Below are 21,076 nucleotides of genomic sequence, written 5' to 3'. Positions count from 1 at the left end.
TGGGCCCGCTCTCCCTCGGACCAGGGAGCTGCTTAGACTGACCATTGTATTTTTAAAAAATGTACAAACAAGAATACGACAAATGATTTCACTCTGTACCTGCTTATATATTGTTTGAGGGGGGCGGAGCTAAACACCGTCTCGGATGACTGATTCCCATGTTGGTGACAGGTAAAGACCTGCGTCGCTGTTAAGAATGTTAGGTTGTTTATAGACTTCTTTAGGCTCTCGGATTTTTCGATGGTAGAAGAATTGAACAGCTGTTTATTTGTCTTAGTCCTGAGGCTCTTTCGTGTTCTTTGAACCTTTAGTCCGGTCTCTCCAATATATTATTGGCCGCATATGCATGGAATGCTGTAAACTTCTGCCATCTCAAATTTTGTCTTTGACGGACCGAACATGTTGAGAAATTTTTGGACAAGTGGTAAATCTGGTTTTGACATTAGACTTCTTTAGAACTTTTGATATGTGGTCAGTGATATTTTGAATGTAAGGAAAGGATCACAGTGGCAAGTGTAGGATTGCTTTCGGCCTCATTGCTATTGGAAGGTTGTGGTGAAGTGTATTTTTTCAGGCAGGAGGAATCCAGAAGTTAAAAATTATTACAGTAGCCTGTGGAATTTTCTTTGAGAAATGATCTAATTGACATTTGTTTTATTTCATACTTATATTATTCCATACACGTCCACGTTGCAAATACTCTTACAAAATATCATTTTAATTTGGTTTTTAGAACGGCATATCCGAACGTACCCACTAATGGACCAATTAAAATCGGAACGCATCTAAAAATAGTAGCAATATAGCTAAGACATACGGATCATTTTTGATTGCGTCACTATACGTGACGAAACACAGTTATTTATTATATTATGATATTTTATTTATTTTATTATAATTCTCGCATCAAAACATTGACGGATCGCGTTAATCATTGTGGACCCTCAGAGACCTCCGCCCCCCCCACCGCCATTTGCGAAGGGGTGCGTGTGTGTCCTGCCAAGTGTTTGTTCGAAGATGATATCGATTTTTAAACCTGCCTCTGGCGTTCTCTCAGCTCGCCGCGAGTGGACAGCGTGGAAGAATTTCGCCCAATACATTCGCCATTTGATCGATCTCCATACCACTAGCAGAGGTGCCAACGTTTTGGCAAATGTCAGGTGGACTTCTAGATACGCGTTTTTCAAACAATTCCGACGAAATTTCGTTTTTAAGTATGTAAACGATAACGGGCAACGTCTAAGTTGTGTCCAGTTGTAACAAAAATGATCAAAATTTCTTTCCTATAACTGCTATTTTATTTATTTATTTATTTACAACAGCAAGCGGTTAACTAGATGATGCTGATGAATAAAATTTACAATGTCTAATGTACTGTATGTACAAATTACATTTAAAAAGTAATAAGAATAATCCTTGTTTAAAAAAACACATATATGTATGTATATAGTGATGTCACAAAAAAGAAAAAGATTTCTACAAGAGAGAAAAACGAAGAAAAAGTTATTGATTGTAATGATTATGTACTCTCACTAGATGGTGCAATTATCTGTCCAATTTGTTTTTCAAAGTTGCGGGTATACACCACTCTGTTGCACAGGAAGTTGTTCTCTGCAATTTGGCAGTCTTTTCTTTGGTTAATCTTTTGTGACCTCGTAGATGGATGTTCGGGATCTTTTGAAAAATGTTCAGTTCAGATGAGTAATAGTTTTGCATCATCTTGTAAGTCTCAATTAGATCGCCACGTAATCGTCTTTCTTTCAAGTTTGTCAAATTCAGCGTTACAAGCTGGATCGGAAGTTTTTGTTATTCTTCCATAGTCAATTTTTGACAGAATGGCGGCTTTGTGGATTTAAAGTAAACTTTTCGAACCTTCTCTCCATTTTGTGTGTGATATTATTATTATTATTGCAATAATAAGACCGAACCGAGAGAACCGAAAGAAGAAGAAGAAGCAAAATGTTGTCCGGGGGAGGCGGGGCTGAATTAAAAAATGAAAATCGACGCCGGACGGCGGCGGCGGCCAATAGCGTCACGTTTATTACTTCCATAAATTCATCATAACCGCACGCGGCGGCGGGGGGGACTCTGTGGCGGTCCGACTCCTCGGCGGCGGCTCCATTGGCCGCGCGCACGGGAGAGATGGGAGACGCGATATTTCCCGCCTCCCTTTCTCCCGTCGTCCCCCTTCGTTGATATTAATATCGAATTTTTGCGTGTTGTGCGATAAAGTCGGTGTGCGCGCGCGCCAGCGATCTCTACCGGACAGCGACGGACACTTAACGGGAGGAGGGTAGTGGGGGGACGAGGTAAGACGCAAGAACGCCCCCCACCCCCGGTCAGGACTTTCTGCAACGTTACGATTACGCGAACGTAACGCTAACTTAACTGTGGACATGCACAGAACATACGTGGTCAGTGAGAAGTGCGGCACCACCGCTTTTTCGGTAAAAAGTACCGTAAGGGTTAAATATCTCCAAAACTGCCCAAGTTCCAATATATTCTTTAGCAAAATATCTAGTGTTTACATCAAAAACATTTCTTCTTCTTCTTTGTTTTCTTACGATTATCCAAACCACTGTCGCAAGTTTTTCAGCCAAGATGTTCTTCTTCTTCCTGGGCCTCGTCTTCCCCCAATTTTGCCCCGAATGAACAAACGCTGGACGTTGTATGTTTCAGGATGTCTAATAATATAACAGGAGAGTCTCTTAATCTTGATGTTAGCAATGATTTCTTTATTTTTCTTCATTCTGTTCATGACTTCTATATTAATGACCCGATCTATCCAACTTATCCTCGACATGCGCCGGTACACCCACATTTCAAAAGCTTACAGCTTTTTTAATGTAAACTGCGAGGGTCCAAGGTTCTACTCCATACAAAAGTATTGAGAAAACGTAACATCGGCCCATTCACATTCACTGTATATTTAATTTTCTTGAGCCTTTCAAGTTTACTTTGACCGATTCACAGTTCTGCATGAATATTCCGTTCTTTAGTTACAGCCATAAGTTCGGTCTTTTTGATGTCAAGTTTAAGGCCGTAAGGGTTGCATGAAACTACTTCTTGATCTAAGAGTTTTTGAAGACGTTCAATATTATCTGCCAATCCGCATATCTAAGTTGTTTATTACCCATTTATTTTTATTCCTTCTTCGAAATTTTCTAAAGCTTCTTGGAATGTGGTGACAGAATGCAACCCTGTCTCTTTAATTTCAGTCATATTTTGATGCCAGTAGAGGTTGGCAATGATTTTCAAGTCCTTGTCATCAGTTTTTGTTGTTTTTAGTATTCGAATCAATTTTTCATATTGCCCTCTATCAAACGCTTTCGCCCAGTCAATAAGGCACGTGAATACATCGACATCTTTGAGTTAGAACTTGAATGCTGAACAGAGCCTCCCTTGTTGTTATTTTTTTTATGCTGGGTATGATATGGGTTAAACACCCTTACATACGTTTTGCAATTAAATTAGAAGCTAACATCTCCCATTCTTAGATGTTGTTTTCGATATAAAATCAGACCTAATATTGTCTTCACCATATCGTTTTCCAAAATATCTAAGTTCTTTCTAGGGAAAACTGATAGTATCAAAGGTTATATCACCTGCAGGATAAGAACAAAAACCGTCTACAAATTTCTGCTAGTTATAGAGGAACATTGACACCTGATGGGAACATAATACTTTTTGCTTCACTACCAGTTTCGAGGAGAGAACGATATATATTTTAAAATTGTTTAATTTTTTACTTAACCCTTTCGAAATCACTAACCCCAAAAAAATTCATTGGGCTACGCCGCTGCCTCGAAATTAACTACGATATGTGGTGGTAAGTCTGACAACGTCGCTGTTAGCATTTCTGAATTCTGCTCGCCGAAAAACTCTTATGCTCACTCGTCGTTGCTTTTTTCTAACCACAATCATGCTTCAGCCACAATATTCACCGGATATGACCTCCCGTGACTTTTTCGTGTTGCCTAAACTTAAGGAACCCATGAACGTAACGATTGAAACGACCACGAAAAAATTTCTGGAAAATTTCAAAGTAAAACCATAAAGCACGAATTATTTTGGCAATTCTAAGACGAACGCATTTTGAACTCTTTTTCTATTGATTTTTCGCTAGGTTTATTGTTTATTTATCGCGTGCCGCACTATACCTTCAACGTACGAGCGTCTGCGCTAAACAAAATACAAAATGGAGGTCGCACCCCGCCCGCGAAGCTCGTTTTTTTTTCCCCCGGCCCGGCCCTCTTGTCTCGACTAACCAGGAATTATGATTCTGTGGCAATATAAAACGGGGCCCGGAGTTAACGCTGATAAATGTTCCTAATCGAGAGATGTCGGGAAACGGGCCCGCCATCTTGGATTATGTACGACTTAACGATCCCCGCGTTTTCATTATTGGATCCGCTCGACCTGCCGAATATAAACAAAAGAACATTTTTTCGCGGAAACGACACAAGGAAGATTTGTGACCGGTGAGTTTTACAATCGCCGTTAACATTTAACGAAATCGTGACTCCGGAATCCGGTGAATAATTGAAGCCGCTGGAGCGATACGCGCGGCCCTGCTTGAAGTCAGGGTTGGGAGCAATACAACAATCGCATCAAACGTCAATTCTGGATGTAAAACGACGTGTTTCGAGGTCGCAAACCCAAACCGACGAAGAAGTGACACTATAACCTCACATTTCTAGGGGAAGCATGTCGGATGGATTTACAACACGGAAGGATCCCGCTGGCACCAAATAAACTCGTGAGTCAAAGGCCGTTTACCGCACTTGTTGCATAATATACTATTGTAGAACGACTCCATTATACCGGTAAATCAATTGGGTTTTAAAGTTTTATACAGTTGCACAACTGACTTTTGAAAATTACCGATGATAATTTTAAAACTCTAGGTGCAATTTTCCATTACCATTTTTACCATTTTACCATTATTTCCAACTTTTTCTCTAAAAACAGTAAATCTACTTTTTACAAAACTTCTGGATTCCTCCTGCGTCGGTTTTTGCTCAGTCGAAAGTTCTGACGTTTCGCCAATCACCCTGTTGGCTTCTTCAGGATGATTGGCGAAACGTCAGCAATTTCGACTAACCAAAATCCGACGCAGGAGGAATCCAGAAGTTTTGCAAAAAGCATTACAGTAGCCTGTGAAAGTTTCTTTGAAAAATTAACAGTAAATCTACTTTATAGTTATCTCGAGGTTCAAGCAGTAACAAACAACTCCAAAGTGTCTTCTTTCTTCTATCTCAATGAAGGCGTTACACAGGGATCTATATTAGGCCCGATCCTTTTCTCCATATATATTTCAAATTTATTAGCGTGTTTCGTATCTAAGACTTAGATAGACTCTAAGTAATTGTTATGCCGATGGCATACACATTATTGGACGTAAGAAAGACAAAGTCCTACTTATATTTAAAGAAAGAATTTTTATAAATGACAAAGTAATTCAGTATAATATAATTTACGGTATTATCTTCATTCGGGTTTAAAGGCCGTCGTCGATTGGAATTACTTCCTAACGTTTCGCTAGCACGAGTGGCGAGCTTCTTCAGAGGTCCTTCCATCTCCAATGTTGGACGTAGACTGACGATTTCTCCTGCGCAGGTTGTATTTATGCCGATTGGTGGAGGGCGGGGCTTGTTCCGCTTCGGTTGGTCTCGGGATATCGATCGGTACTGCTCGGGCGTGGAGACTGAAAATGACCAACAACTTGCATTCTTGGACGTACTAGTGAGGAAGCGAGGTAACAAGCTGGGGCACACAGTTTACAGAAAACCAACCCATACGGACAGATACCTGCATGCTCTATCCAACCATCACCCAAGTCAAAAGTATGGGGTTATCAGAACACTGACAGAACGAGCCCGAAGGATTTGCGAACCGGAGAACCTCCAGATGGAACTTGAACACCTAAAAACTGCGTTCGAGGCAAATGGCTACAGTAAGAGGGAGATCGAGAGATCAATGAACTCAAGATCATCAAGATCACGGGATACCGAATAACGACCCTCCACCTCCCACGCATATCTGCCGTATATTCCGAGTGTCACCGACAGGATTGGCAGAGTATTGAAAAGACACGACATCAAAACAATCTTTAAGCCTACAAAGAAGATCCAGCAGACCATCAGGTCAGCGAAGGACAAGAGGGGCTCACTTTCAGCTGCGGGAGTCTACCGCATTCCGTGTTCATGCGGAAAGGTCTACATCGGAACTACCAAGAGATCAATGGGAACGAGACTTAAGAAGCATAAAGCAAGCTGCAGGCTAGGACATACAGAGAAGTCTGCAGTGGGCAGCGGGGAACACAGGATACACTTTGAGAGCTGTAAGTTACTAGCATCGGTCAACGGCTATCACAACAGACTAGTCAGGCAAGCCATTGAGATTCAAAAACACCCACACAATTTCAACCGAAAGGAGGAGACCCTTAGACTCAACCAAATCTGGAACCCGATCCTTAGGAACGCCCGAGCAGTACCGATCGATATCCCGAGACCAACCGAAGCGGAACAAGCCCCGCCCTCCACCAATCGGCATAAATACAACCTGCGCAGGAGAAATCGTCAGTCTACGTCCAACATTGGAGATGGAAGGACCTCTGAAGAAGCTCGCCACTCGTGCTAGCGAAACGTTAGGAAGTAATTCCAATCGACGACGGCCTTTAAACCCGAATGAAGATAATACCTTATCAACGGGCCGCGAAAGCCTTAACCAATTTAATATAATTTACGTCTGCTATTGGACAGTGAACTGCGGATTTCAAATCACATATCTGAATGCCTTCAAAAAGCTTACTTCAATTTGCAGATTATTTACGAAAACAAGAATTATTTAAATAATAAAAAGTTAAAACACCAGAATAGATTAAAATTGCGCGCTTCAACTAAATTGTAGTTTTTAAGTTTTACGAGTGTATAAAAAAAGGGGAGCCGCTGAAAAATAATTGAATTTCTCGCAGGGTAAAAGAAATAAGTTTAATAATCACTGTTATAAAGGTTGTTTTTAGAGGATATTATCATTATCTACACCATATCTCACACAACTAAGAGACAATAAGAAATAACAATCGGAATCGCCAGTTTTAGTGTTTATTTGAAAAAAAACCCAGAAATTAATAAGGGAGGGGATTTTAATTGGCCATTTTCCCCCGCTACAGGCGATTTTCAATTTCATTAAGTGTGCAGGTTGACATATGGCCCATCCGAACAAGTCGGGGTTAATTTCGCACACCAGATAAATGTAGTTAATATAATAAGGACGCGAGATCTCCCCTTGCATGATAGCCGCCGTACCCTTATAAATCGCCATTTGGCGGTCAAGTCGCATAGTAGGGGATGACGTCGAAGCGCATCAAAAATATACTTTTCCGAATTTTCTTCTTTAAGTTTATTTCACCACCACTAAATGATTTGAAAATATGTATTTTTGACACTTACATTGTTTGCTCAGATTATGCAAAATTGTTATTATTTTTTTTTTCCGTAGCGTCACAACCCTTCGTGGGTCTTAGCTGCATCTACGACTCGTCTCCATCTGTCCCTGTCCAACACAACCTCCTTCCAGTTCCGTACTCCCAAGATTTTTACTTCCTCTTCGATATTGTCCCTCCATCTGAGCCTTGGTCTTCCTAAGGGTCTCTTTCCTGCTGGGTTTTCTTCCCATATCATCTTTACAAGACGTTCATTCGGCGATCTCTGCACGTGTCCAGCCCACCTGAGCCTTTGTGCTTTTATTTCGTTTACTAAACTCGGTCTTTTGTACATGTCGTTAAGCTCCGCATTCGTTCTTATTCGATATTGACCCGTTCTCTCATCTATTGTTGGTCCAAAGATTTTCCGCAACATCCTTCGTTCAAAGCGTCTTAACACTAGTTCGTTCTGCTTTGTCATTGTCCATGTTTCCGAGCCATACATTACGGTTGGCTTGATTACTGCCGAATATATCCGTAGTTTTGAGTTCCTAGATATCAGTCGGGACTTAAACAGGTTCTGCAAGGCGAAAAAACATTTATTGCCCTTTTGTATTCTTGCTTTTATTTCGCTGGTGATATCGTTATCCGAAGTTATAACTGCTCCTAGGTACTGAAATTGGTTTACGCATTCAAAATTGTGGGTGTCCATGGTTATGTTCTGTCCTATTCTGCCCCTTCCTGCTCTCCGTCCGGCCCATATATATTTGGTCTTGTCCTCGTTGATCATGAGTCCTACCTTCTTGGTCTCCTTCTCTATGTTCATGAACATTTCTTTTGTTTTAATCGTACTGCTTCTTACCGTATCAATATCATCGGCATATGCCAAAATCATTTCTGGGCCCTTATTTGTAAATATTTCCAAGCCAATATTCGCTTCTTTGATGGCCATGTCCAGCACTATGTTGAAAAGCAATGGTGAAAGTCCATCGCCCTGTTTTAGGCCATTATTAATGGAGAATGCCTCGGTGTTGTTCTTTCCTACCCTAACTTTGGCTTTAGAGTTTTCTATGCATATCTTGGTTAGCCTTATGATCTTTTTTGGTACCCCTATGCCTTCCAACGCTCGCCAGACACTTTCCCTGGTGATGCTATCATATGCTTGGCGGAAATCTACGAACAGTTGGTGAACCTCTCTGTTAAACTCCCAGCTTTTCTCTAGGAGCTGTCTTATGGTGAATATTTGATCTGTTGTTGATCTCTTGGGTCGAAACCCGCATTGGTAGTCCCCTAAGTTGTCTTCTGCGTATTGTTATTATTGTTATTATTGAAAATTAAAATATTAGTAACAATACAAGAGTGACGACATTCGCAATTTGCGCTCTTCTATGTAGCACCGTTGCACCATAATTGTCAAGAAAATACACACCAGTATATACATCGTAATAAATACAAGAAATAGACGCACATCGTTTATCAAATTAGTACGACGGGGGTCTTATTGGAGTTTAATAAAAAAAAAATAAAAGTGGCTAACTGAACTTTATATCGGTCCTCCAGCTTGAGCCAACCCGAATCAGAGGAAGTCGTTGGAGCCTCTCCTTATCTCGATTAAGTATAGCTGGCCAATAGACGATACTGCAATAAGCGACATGAAATAAAACTAACATATCACAGAGTTTAAGTTGTCCTCAACTTATAGAAAGATTTTTGTAAGACCAAGCCAACATGCTTAGAAAACCGCAAGTCCCGGTCAAACCATTGAAGAAGCAGAGATAATCCCATCATTTAGTGTAATCTAAAAAGAGGCGTTTTTTGCAATATCTTCCCTTTTATTTCCAAACAAATAAGAGGTTTTTGACAATATGTAGTCAATGGTTGCACTTTCGATTTAGGAGAAATGTTAGCCACGATTACACCGAAGGGAGTATCGTATTTGCATAATATATACAGAGTGTTTTCTAGTTAAATGTCAATCACAAGTGCGATTTTTGGGTCCATTTTAAAAAGAAACTTTCATATAAACCTATGTCCTAAGCGTCTTTACTTTTGAGGTATAGGGGTGGTAAAGTTTTAAGAAATAAAATATATTGTTTTAATATTACACACCAGTGGCGGGCGTGCGGAATTTGACCTGCCTATTTTGGCAGACATTGATGGTACGCGACTGAAGAAATTTAATTTCTTGATTTTTTCAATGTGATGTCCGGTTTTCGTTTATAAAAATAAAAACCTCTTCTGTCCATGGTCATAACAATATCGTTAATATAACAGCAAGCAGAAAATTATTATAACGATGATTTCTTCTTTGAGTAGCTATACATCTGTTTTAATAAAATACTTCAAAAAATCGAAGTACGTAAACTCTGAGGTGTATTTTTGAAATTTTTATAATTATTTCTTATGCTGTGCCTGTAAGAATTATTAATTCTGTTGTCAAGGCGGTTATTTGACAATTGTTTGACATCAGTTTTTGAATTGAGTTCTTCGCAACTTATAAATTTGGTGTTTGAAATGTTATCTTAAAAAGGAATGGTCGTCTTTACTAACGAGAAGTTGGAAATTTTATATATGGTGGGCCTAATGGCACTTTCCTAATAGATTCATACTAGATAGTCGAACATTTTCAAATGAACGACTGAAACAGGTACTTTGTGGGGAAATAATTATTTAAAAATTCTGATCTTAGTACTAGAAAAATTGGAAATAATCTGAATGTGGTGCATGTCTTGGTTTGGATTTTTTTGGATTTTGGACAAAATTGAGCATTATCCCTTGTCAAAAACAGTTTTCGGTAACTGTTTGGGGTGGAATTATTGGAAATTACCCTTTCGATTGAACCCTTTTTCCTTCCAAAAATGCTAAATGGCCACAATTATCGGCAGTTTAGAAGATTATTTGCCAATACTGCTTGAAGTACCATATTTAATTAGGAACAGCATAAGAGAATATTTTAATCACGCATTTGACTTGCTCCCCATGTGGGGAACCTCCCCAACAAATCAAGGCGTCTTTAAGACAGGAAAGAATGAAAAAGCGTTATTTAAAATCCAAAACAAGAACCGTTGACTATAAAAAAAAGAATACCCCCCTCTCCCGATTTATTTTATTGTTATCGTAGCCTGGGCAAATACGAAAGGTTCTTTCCTCTTTCCCCATTCGAAACGTTTCTTTCAAACATCGATTTTCGAAAACGCAGGGATATTCATAAAACTTTGCCTGCTTATGAAGCGAACTTTGGACTCCATTATTTTTATTTCAAAATCACTTTGACGTTGACTTTGATATTTTGCTCAAAAAATAGAAGTTTGAAACTTTAAAAAGCACTTTTGATTTTTGAAACGCATTATATAATTATATGAAAACGCATTTTATAATTATAAATTTAAATTAATTCGGACAATTTAAATGTGTATTATATAAATGCGGTTTTCTAATTGAATGTTAGTAATTAAGGGAGCGATTTTTGGGTCCATTTTAAAAAGAAAACTTCTTATTGACATGTGTACTAAACGTCTTAACTTCTGAGAGTCCAAAAATAAAATTCATTTTTTTAATATTTGTAATACCTTTTTAGATACTTTAATGAAATTCATTCTATGAAAAACGATTTTTTTAAAATACACCAGTGGTGTGCGTACGAAATTTCACCTGTCTATTTTGGCAAACATTTTAAAATAAAAAATAATCTTACAATCCCCAATCATTTCCAAAGAACTTTAATTTCTTGATTTTTTCAAACCCGATGTATGTTTTTATTTTTAAGTGAAAACCGTGGGACGGACTAAAAAAAATAAGGGATCAAATCTGCTCATAAATGAATGCAAATGTCAGCATTATTTTTAAAGAAATCAGTGGCGTAGAACATAGAAAGTAGACAAGTTGTTGAAGGTGCCCTCCACCTTGAAGGATACACGCTTCAGCTCTTTTTCTCATATTGCAGCGTATTCCTTGAAGTATACCTCCAGGGTTTCTTATTTAAAGGCATGAAGCCCTTATACGATCATTCAGCTCTTCTACAATGTTAACTGGGGTGCGATGAACCAGACTTTTAAGATGTCCCCATAAGAAAAAATTCAAACTATATAAATCTGGGGACCTAGGGGGCCATATCTTCTAACAACCGGCGATAATTATGGCCATTTAGCCATTCTGGTAGAAAAAAGGGTCCAATTAAGTAATTTCCAGCGATTCTATTCCAAACATTTTCCGAAAACTGTTCATGCTGTTTAAATTCTACAGCTGCACGGAGGTTTTTCTGGAAAAGTTCTGTAAATAGTATTTCTCGGACAAACAAGGCATAATGCACGCCCAGTAACGCTTGGTCTCGTTTAATATGATATGGATATAATAGAAAATCTACTTCTAAGTTCAGGATTTTCATCAATAGAATTTAAAACTGCTTCTTGAATTTCTGGAGTTCTTATAGTCCTATCCCTTTGATGGTGATTATTTGCCCTCAAAGCACCTGTGTCAGTCAACCTTCTATGTGTATTTATTGTTAAAATAGACCATTCTTTTTTAAAATAACAATGTTCGAATATTCTAAACACCTTGACAACAGAATTAATAATTCTTACAGATACAGCCTACAATGATAAGAAATAATTACAAAAACTTCAAAAATGGACGCAGAGTTTACGAAATTCGTATTCGTACAAAGTATTTTAATAAACCAGATAGACAATTACTTAAATAAGAAATAAAAATGATAATAATTTTCTGCATCAGATTGCAAAAAATCAAAAATTTAGATTTCATTAAAATATCTAAAACGGTATTACAGATATTAAAAAAATATATTTTATTTTTGAAAACTTTGCCAAAAATTAGGACGATTTAGGACATATGTTCATAGGCACTTTTCTTTTTAAAAGGAACCCAAAAATCGCAACCTTGATTATGGCCATTCGATTAGAAAACACCCTGTATTATATTTCGAGAAGGTAAAAAAAAAACAAGTAATAGCAAGAGAAGATAATAATCTAGCAGATGAGAATTTTGACATTTGTTGCTGTTTCAAAAGGGAACAATAAATTATTTTAATCTTCTGCTGGAGGTCAAGGCAAAAACTACTTACGGGTACATATATCTTAAATTGAAGCTAGACGAGTGAATTTTTAATGTATTCAGTTTTAAGTTTTACGTGAACAAATATCGACCGTTTCGCACAAGCGAAACACCCCGTATAATTTAATTGCGAGCAACCAGATACGCGCGATAGTACGGATGTCAATAGTTGTTATTTATCGATTCCGGGTGCCGGAGCATTTGTCATAGTGTGGCAGCCGGACGGTGGCCGGCAGCGGTCATCGGGGGGCCCCCCGGGGGGCCGGGAGGCGGGGGGGCGGACGGCGGCGGCAGCGGCAGCAAAGGGAGAACTCCTGATCAATACTCAGGTCTACCACCGGAGTGCCAACAAAGCAACTATAACGGATTCTGGACTATTGTTCATCAGGAGATAAAATGAGAAAATGGATTTTGCGTCCGAGAGGGGGGCGCGGGCGGGCACGGGGACGGTCGGCGAGGCCAGTGGCGTGCCCCGCAAGGGTTTCGTGCCGCTCGAACGACTCTTTTGTTTGACGTAGTCGAAAATTCGCTAATAAAAATGTGTTTCGACGGAAACGGGTGATTAATAAATAAAAATGAATGAAACAAATTAACAATGTCGTTAATCTGACAGCATGCAGTAAAACTGGTTTTTATTTTTAAGTGAAAATGAATGCAAATGTCATTATGTTTTTAAGGAAATCAGTGGCGTGCCGCTGAATGTCTACGAACAAATAATATTTTGGCTAATTAGTCGTCACTGCGCTGATTAAAAAGAGAACTTGTGTCCTTCAGTAAAAAAATCTTAGAAGACTCTTCTTTTTACTTTTACAGTTTTAATGAAATAAAAGAACATGCTAACAACAATATAAATAATAAAGATATTTAGAAATGATTGGAGGTTGTAACAATAATTTATACTTTAAGAGAAAAGACATATTTAAAAATATATTTTATATTTGAAAATTTTTTCTTTTTAAAATGGACCCAAAAATCGACCATTTAATTATTGACATTCAATTAGAAAACACCCTGTATACTTTAAGTCCATAGCCGTGCATCGAGAAAACTTTAAGAGTTAAAAGGTATATGGCCCCCATTATTTCTTTTCCATAGTTTCAACAAAACATGTAAAATTAAAAAGGATTTTTTTTTTTAAGTTTCAGCAAATAAGTCGACAATTCTTTCGTAGTCATATATAAAATTAAAGAGGCGAATGAAATTAAAATTAATATTTAATATAAACGATATCTATTGAAAAATTAAATTTGAAGTAAAAAATTTAGGGACGTGAATAAACGTCACGTTCTAGAACAGCGTGGGACCCCAAAATATTCAGAACACATGTTTCAGATTTCCCTTTGGCTTGAGACAATATGATAATAATATTATACCCCATCCAGAAAGATTTTTGGAAATTTGATTCTCCCAATTACAAAAGAAGGATTAAAAAATCCGTATTTGTAAAGAGACTGAATTTTCTTGAATGACAACCTAGGCCAACTTGTTCGCGACATTGTTTTTGTAAATGTAATAATTTAAATCTTCTTTGTATGTTGAAAACTCCCCACTGATAATCTCAGTTTGCAACAACTTAGGCAAGTTTAATCTAACAAGCGTTTTTAATCTCTGGTGCTCCTTTCTTGGTATGTTGCTACAATATTAATTAAATAGTTGGTACCAGATCAAAATCGGTGTCCATATCAGTGTTCGACGTGCGCAAAGTGAGGTTAGGTTATTTTTTTCGTTATACCGACATTTAGTAACTTCCAAAAGTTATCTGCAACGTGAAAATCGGGTTACAATTTAACAACAATCGCGCTAAACAATATAATAACTATTGTATTTAACTTATAGTATTTAGTACCCCAAAATGCTTAATTGAAAACAATGTACAACGTCAGTCTTCTTCTTTTTAATCTAGTGGAGTGTGCGCCACCGCGTCAATCTTACTCGGTTTCAATTTACGTTTACATTACATTTTAATAGTAAATCGAATGTTGGGGTTTCATTTATTAATTATTAACAACTGGTCGGAATTTATTTTCATATATTCCTAACCTCAATTTTCACAGGTAAGTTTTAAGAAGTGACACATCGTCAGGTTCGTTACGAGGGGGTTTATAGAGGACGCGCACCACTGATGCGATTAATAATTTAAATAACGACGCCCGGGCGACGCCCCGAACATTCCACGCGTAGATGAAACGCATTTTATCTCGTTCCGAGGTAAAAGACGGGCGGCAAAAACAACAACAATGGCGCGGAACGACGTCGGCGTCAAGACGCTCCCGGCGGGCGATACCCCACCACCAATCATATTTGCCATATGAATTTTGATATGCGCCGCCCCATTGGCCGACGGAAGCCGCCAATCCGGCCGAAATATGAAATAATATGTCCCGGGGGGCAGGGACGCCGGCGACGCCTCAGCGTCGGCGCCCGTTCCAAGACGTTGCCAAATGTGTAGTGAGATTTTATCGATTTGCGGAATTTAATAACCGTCCAGGCCATCCCCGGTGTGATCTCGCATTTTTTCCTAACTACGACGAGTAAGCTTTTCATTTGATTTTGGAAGGAATAAAAGTCGAATAAATACTTATTTATTACCTCTCGCTAAAAAATGTCAATCCGATAGAAACGTGGCGTCAGCACAAATCGCTCGAATCACATTTTGACTGTGCCTGAACTTACGCACGCGTCTGTGGTCTGTGCACACAAGCCGACACCGGCCTCCTACGATATGACAGCAAATTTAAAGCCGATAATTTTAACGATAAACGCGTTTCCGCGGAAATCCCCGACCCCAGAGACGGACGAGGCGACGGCGGCAACGCCGCCCAACGATCAATACCCACGTGAGGCTCATATCATATTGTATATCGTCATTGGAGAACCCATAACGACGTGAAGCCCTCCCCTCCCTTCTACCGCCGTCCACGCTTGTACTTACGGTGTCCGAAGAAGAAGCCGACCGCTGCAGCACGATGGGGTGCGGAGGGGGGATGCTGACCACTTTTGAGGTTATATTCTCCGGCCGGGCGATTATGACGGCGATCAACGCGAACTAAACCGTCGGCGGAGGTGGGGCGAGGCAATTTTTTTTCGTAGCGATTCCACGGACAGCAGAGTCCCGGGGGGTACCGCGATCAAACTGCCACCGTGTGACACACCGCCGTCTGCCGGCATTAGCATGCACACTAATCAATAGACCGTCGTCGGCAAGCGCGTTTTCAACCACTCGCGGGAAATAGTTCGGTTTTAAGTGATTTCCGAAAAAAAAGGGTGGGGGACGGGCGCGAAAAACCTCAAAAATGCCAAATTCTTGACACAGGTGGATGCGCCATTTTTTTTATTCGTTTTAAATTTTGAGGTTATATCCGTGGAAGAATGTTGAAAAACCCGGCTCTTCTTTTTTGACTCTTCGATAGCGAAAATAAATTAATGAAAATTCTAGTTTCTACTTTTTATTTATTTACAATATAAATGGCGCACAAGATATGTAACTAACGTAAACGTAAATTAGCGCTGCATCTTTTAAATAAATTTAGCCATTTTCCATCCTTTTTAGATAACAATAGATGATTAACCAGTATGAGGCGAATAGGAAAGAAGTCATCGGTGAGATTGCAGTACATAATAAAAGCCCATAGAATGCCAGCGCCCCGTATCGTAAGAATTCCGTATTACGCTGTTACAAACGAAGGTACAGGAATCTCTGTGAAGTAAGCGCAGATTACGGAAACGTCCGCAAGGTAGAAATCGAAATCGTCCGGATCGCAATTGACATATTTTCATTTATTTTTGCCAAAGATGGTAAAAGCATAGAAAACAGTTTACGTGAGAAATACAGAATTAGATAGTAGTGGGAATCCCGTCTAATTTCACCGGCTCCATCTCGAATCGAAGACACATAACAAAAGAATTTTCACTCTGTGCTATTGACGATTTTTATGTGTTTTTTATGTGTAGTGGTTAAGCGAACTCTGGTCATTACTGCTGTTTTTAAGTTCCAATTCCCAACTTACATTGAAACTAGGACCTATTTAGCGGAAACGTTATTTGTTTTCTTTTTTCCACTTGTAACTGGGTGTGTTAATTTGGATACGAATTTTTTTAGCAGATACTTCGGAAAGTATAGTAATAAAGTATTTTTATAGACACGCAACAATTTTATTTTCAAAAAAATACGTTATTTCTTTCTTGAGATTTTATTTTAAAAATTGCCAAGTACTTCGTGTGAATCCATTACCTGTCGGACAGGGAGAGGGAGAGAGACAGTTTCTTTAAGGAAACAAATTAAGACTATATGCCTAAAGCAAAAAGAACAAAGGCCACTCGCCCATACAGGAGGATCTAAAAAGTAACTACTATAATACCACCTGCCAGAATGACGAACCAACTTATTGTTTTAGAACCGTTGATTACCAGCATAGATGATCTGGTCTGTTAACGTGTGTGGTTAATTGAAAGCAGCCGAATGGTGGGGCCATACTTTTTCACTTAAACGGCACCATGTTAAGATAACTACTACTCGATTTGATAGATTTGTTAGCAACGAGTTACATAGACAATATTCAAATAGATGGATAGGACGAGGAGGTCCACGGAACTGGCCAGCCAGGTCTGGGAGCCAATATGCTTTATTTGGCCACATCTACACGAGGAAATTCGGCCAGCTTACTAACAACCCATTTATTATAACTTTACAATAATATACCTTGAACCGTTTAAAGAAAACACATCAAACCACACTACCCAAACACAATCAATGCCGACCACAGAATCTACTCCTTCAACTTCATTGGGCAAGTCCACTCGGGACAATCGCCCATTGCCAGTTTTCCAAAGACTCTTACTCCAACCATAGCACTCGTAATCATTAGCATAGACGTTATAGAATCTGGGATGGATTTAAAAAAAAATAAATTGCAAAAAAGAACGGATGATTTAATACTTTCACAGGTCATCAAACTAATTACGATAAAAAAAAAACGATCTAAGCCTCTTGGAGGTTCAAATGTTGAGAAAGGTGTTTTTTGTACTCGCTCGCTTTGGTGAACTTCTGGGAACACAGGTTGCACGCGTGCTCGCTGCGGTCCGTCACGTGCCGGAAGACGTCGTACGCGTCCGAGTCGCTCAAACGGTGCCGCTCGACGAGGTGTTCCCTAAACTCGCTCTCGTCCGTAAAGTGACTCTTGCAGTGCGCGCAACACATGACGTTTTTGTGTTTCCTGAGGTGAACCGCGAGACAACTCGACTGCGTGAATCCCTTGTCGCACACCTTGCAAACGTACGGCCGTTCGCCGGTGTGCGACCGCTTGTGCACTATGAGGGTGCTCGATCCATTGAAACCTTAAACCGCATTTCTATTAAATGGCTACAAGAGCTAATTATATAGCTATATATAATGATATAGTTAACCCACTGTTGCCAGGTGCAAAGCATTCAAAATTGAAATGGCTTATATTTTATTACATTTTTAAATAACTCTTTAAAAGATGAATCCAAGGATATATACAAATATCTATGCATCGATCTCTATTGCCCCGTTATTAGCGAATACCTTCAGGATTCAGGTTATGTTGAAATGTTTTTATCAAATGCGCGGTGTTGCAATGTTTCGCAAAAATCTGACCGAATCCCAAAGATAGTAATAAACATAAAAATAAATAACACCCTGCATGTAATTGGGTAACAATTGAAATAATACAAAAAAAAAGTTATTTTAGTGGAAACAACTTTTGTATTAAAACTTTTTTCATAATACAAGGTTTAGGCCCCTCTTAAACCGGTCACCCTGTAACTAAAATAAACACATAGTTTTGACATATCACATTGCTGCTCTTACGTCGTTACAATAAAAAAGGCCAATTTTATATACCAATTTTTCTATTTTGTATAATTTCCTGGTTAAATCGATTTAATATAGCATTGTGGCAACGCCGCGCAGTGGGATGACATTCGGCGAAAACAGTTAAAAATTCCCCATCTACTAAATACGCAGGATTACCGTAACTTGGATTACTAACCTCTGTGGCAGACGTCGCAAATGTGAGACTTCTCCCCCGTGTGAGTTCTCATGTGTTTAGTGAGCTCGTTGGACTGGCAGAACGCCTTTTGACACACGCAACAGACGTACGGTCTCTCTCCCGTGTGCGTTCTGATGTGAGCGATCAGATTGGAACTGGTCGAGAAGGCCTTGGGACATATCGGACACTTGTGAGGCCTCTCGCCTGCAATAGCGACGTGTTTTTTTTGTGTTTCGCAATTTTTGACGTCACATTTGAACAACATGACTTTAAAGACCCTATTAAGTGCGCTCAGAGGGCAATTAAGCCAAACCAGCTTTACAAAGATAAGGTGTGATTATCACATTACATTAGAGTAGTAAATTATATTGATTTTTTTTTTAATTTAAGCTCAAAGCAATGTCGAAAAATAAATATTATGTCATATTATCACTGTATTAAACTAACCAGAACAAATTTTTTGACGACTGTCAAACATATTGATCGTAAATTTAACCTTGCTTTGTTGTGTTTTTTTTTCTATCAATTGATCTAGTGTGCTTTTCTAAACTAAGTTTCCTTCGGTTAGGCTCGACGGGTTTCAACAAACTTGAGAGCATAATTTTGGTTAAAAAACGCCCTTTGGGTTTTGAATTATTAAGTTTCATGGTTATAACGAGGTCAAATGATGGCGTAATCTTGATTTTTTTGCAAAAAAATATAGAAATATAATAATCCTGTATGAGTTAACTGGCGTCTCCGAAAACATTGTTAAGGTTAGAAAATGTACTCTACTGACTTGTTTGAAACCCTTATATATTTTTTGGCAACTTAAAAGACAAGCTCCTTGTTTCTTGACATTTTTTCCTAAGATTTTTTTGTTCTTATTCATTCCTGAAATCCAAGGAAGGTACAAAAAAATATATATTTTTTTTAATACCTATGCACCACCTATGTGTGAATTTTTAGATCAATTCTTCCTACTCTAATATGATGAGTCATAATTTAATCTTGTACGGCCTTGTGATGTAGATCTGCCCAATTTAAAACGCACATAACCAAACAAAATCTGGTGCAAAAGCATTAAGAAGGAAACCAAATCGTAAATATAAAGAAACTATAAAGTAAACAAAAATAACTCACATAACCTCACTTCTTTTTTTTTACCTGTATGGGTACGCATGTGTTTTTCTAGGTCCTGCGCCTGCCTGCACCCCCGATCGCACACGGGACACTTGAAAGGCCGCTCCCCCGTATGCATCCGCATGTGGATCTTGAAATTGCCGCTGTGGGTGAACTGTTTGGGGCAACTTGTGCACTTGTAAGGCTTGTCCCCGGAATGGGTCTTCACGTGGCGGCTCAACTTGGTGGACGTGCCGAAAGTTTTGTTGCAAGTCGGGCACGTTTTCCCCCCTTTCTGCTGCCCCGAGCTATCGTTTAGTTTCGAGAGGGGACCTTCGGCCGGCAACATCTCCGCGTGAACTTCCGCGGGCTGCTGCACCGCCGACGCATCGTACTGATTGTCGTAAACGATTTGTCCCACCCCTTGCACATTGTAACTGGACAGTTGCAAGCCGCTCTGGCCGGAAATTATAAAATTCGCCTGATTCGCGGCGTGGTTTTGGGGTACGTGCATGAAATGCATGTCACTTGGGGCCTCGTTTGCGTTCTCTATAAAAATACAAGGCGCCTGCGTAATAGCAGGCAGGTTACCGATTTGAACGTTCGGTAGCTTGTTGACGTCGTCGTTTTGGGTTGCGATCTGCCCTTCGGGCACTTTGTTACCTTGCGCTTCCGAATTGACCAGATACTGCCTCAGAGTGGCGTCCGACTTTTGGCACTGCTTTTTGAACTGGAACGCGATGTGCAGCTTTGCGCTGCACCTGTTGCATATCTGGGACGGCAGTCTATCGTTCTGCCAGACCTAGCACAATACGAAGCTACACCTACACGAATTGTAACGTAATTTCCAAACAAACCTGTATCGAGGCGCAAGACATTAATTTTTTCGAAACATTAACTTTGAACAACGACATCATGACCCCTTCGCCTAGGCAAACCCGGCAGATTTTTGAAAAATCAAGCGCCATCATTTTAGTCGCTTATAAAAAGATATTTACGATCGTTTCAAGCCATAATCATAAACAAATAGTTCACCACAGATGAAAATTATATCACGCACGCGATGCACAGAACTCTGCTACAATTGTCAGTAACAAGCGTGCAAGGTTTTCTTTATTTTGCTAAGACCATTCGGCCAATATTTTGTAAATGAAATTAAGAACCAAAATATTGCATTTGCTAAAGAGCACATTGCGGGAATCACAATCGAATCAAAAATGATGCCCCAAGCCCCTCTAACGAAGTCCCAGACAGACTTTTTATTTACAAACATTGTTAGGCTCCTTATATATTCCTGAATTATGAGTAGTGACGGATTAGTCAATGATAAGTAACAAAGAAATAAAAGCAAATCTGTTGCTTTTAATTTGTAACCCAAAATATTTGCTATGTTCGAAGTTTAGCGTATTACTATTGGCAATGCTACGTACGTTTTAACGTTGGTAGCAGGGGCCTTATCTTGGGTCGG

At 39.2% G+C, this 21,076-nt stretch overlaps 1 protein-coding gene across 1 annotated transcript; it reads right to left on the bottom strand.

Annotated features, from left to right (window-relative positions):
• Window positions 1-17,420: 17,420 nt before the first annotated feature.
• LOC132696481 (zinc finger protein ZFP2-like) lies at window positions 17,421-20,859 on the bottom strand. Its single transcript, XM_060661320.1, has 4 exons — window positions 20,466-20,859; window positions 19,654-20,410; window positions 18,508-18,711; window positions 17,421-17,830 (listed from the first exon to the last, which is right to left on the bottom strand). The coding sequence occupies exons 1-4, from the start codon at window positions 20,577-20,579 to the stop codon at window positions 17,475-17,477; spliced, it is 1,431 nt and encodes a 476-aa protein (XP_060517303.1). The 5' UTR covers window positions 20,580-20,859; the 3' UTR covers window positions 17,421-17,474.
• Between the last annotated feature and the right edge of the window lie 217 nt (window positions 20,860-21,076).

The sequence above is a fragment of the Cylas formicarius genome, unplaced genomic scaffold (assembly GCF_029955315.1).
Source record: "Cylas formicarius isolate icCylForm1 unplaced genomic scaffold, icCylForm1.1 PGA_scaffold_1__22_contigs__length_36826433, whole genome shotgun sequence".
Taxonomy (NCBI): domain Eukaryota; kingdom Metazoa; phylum Arthropoda; class Insecta; order Coleoptera; family Brentidae; genus Cylas; species Cylas formicarius.
Note: the sequence above shows the minus strand (reverse complement) of the source record. Positions and strands in the feature narration are given on the sequence as shown.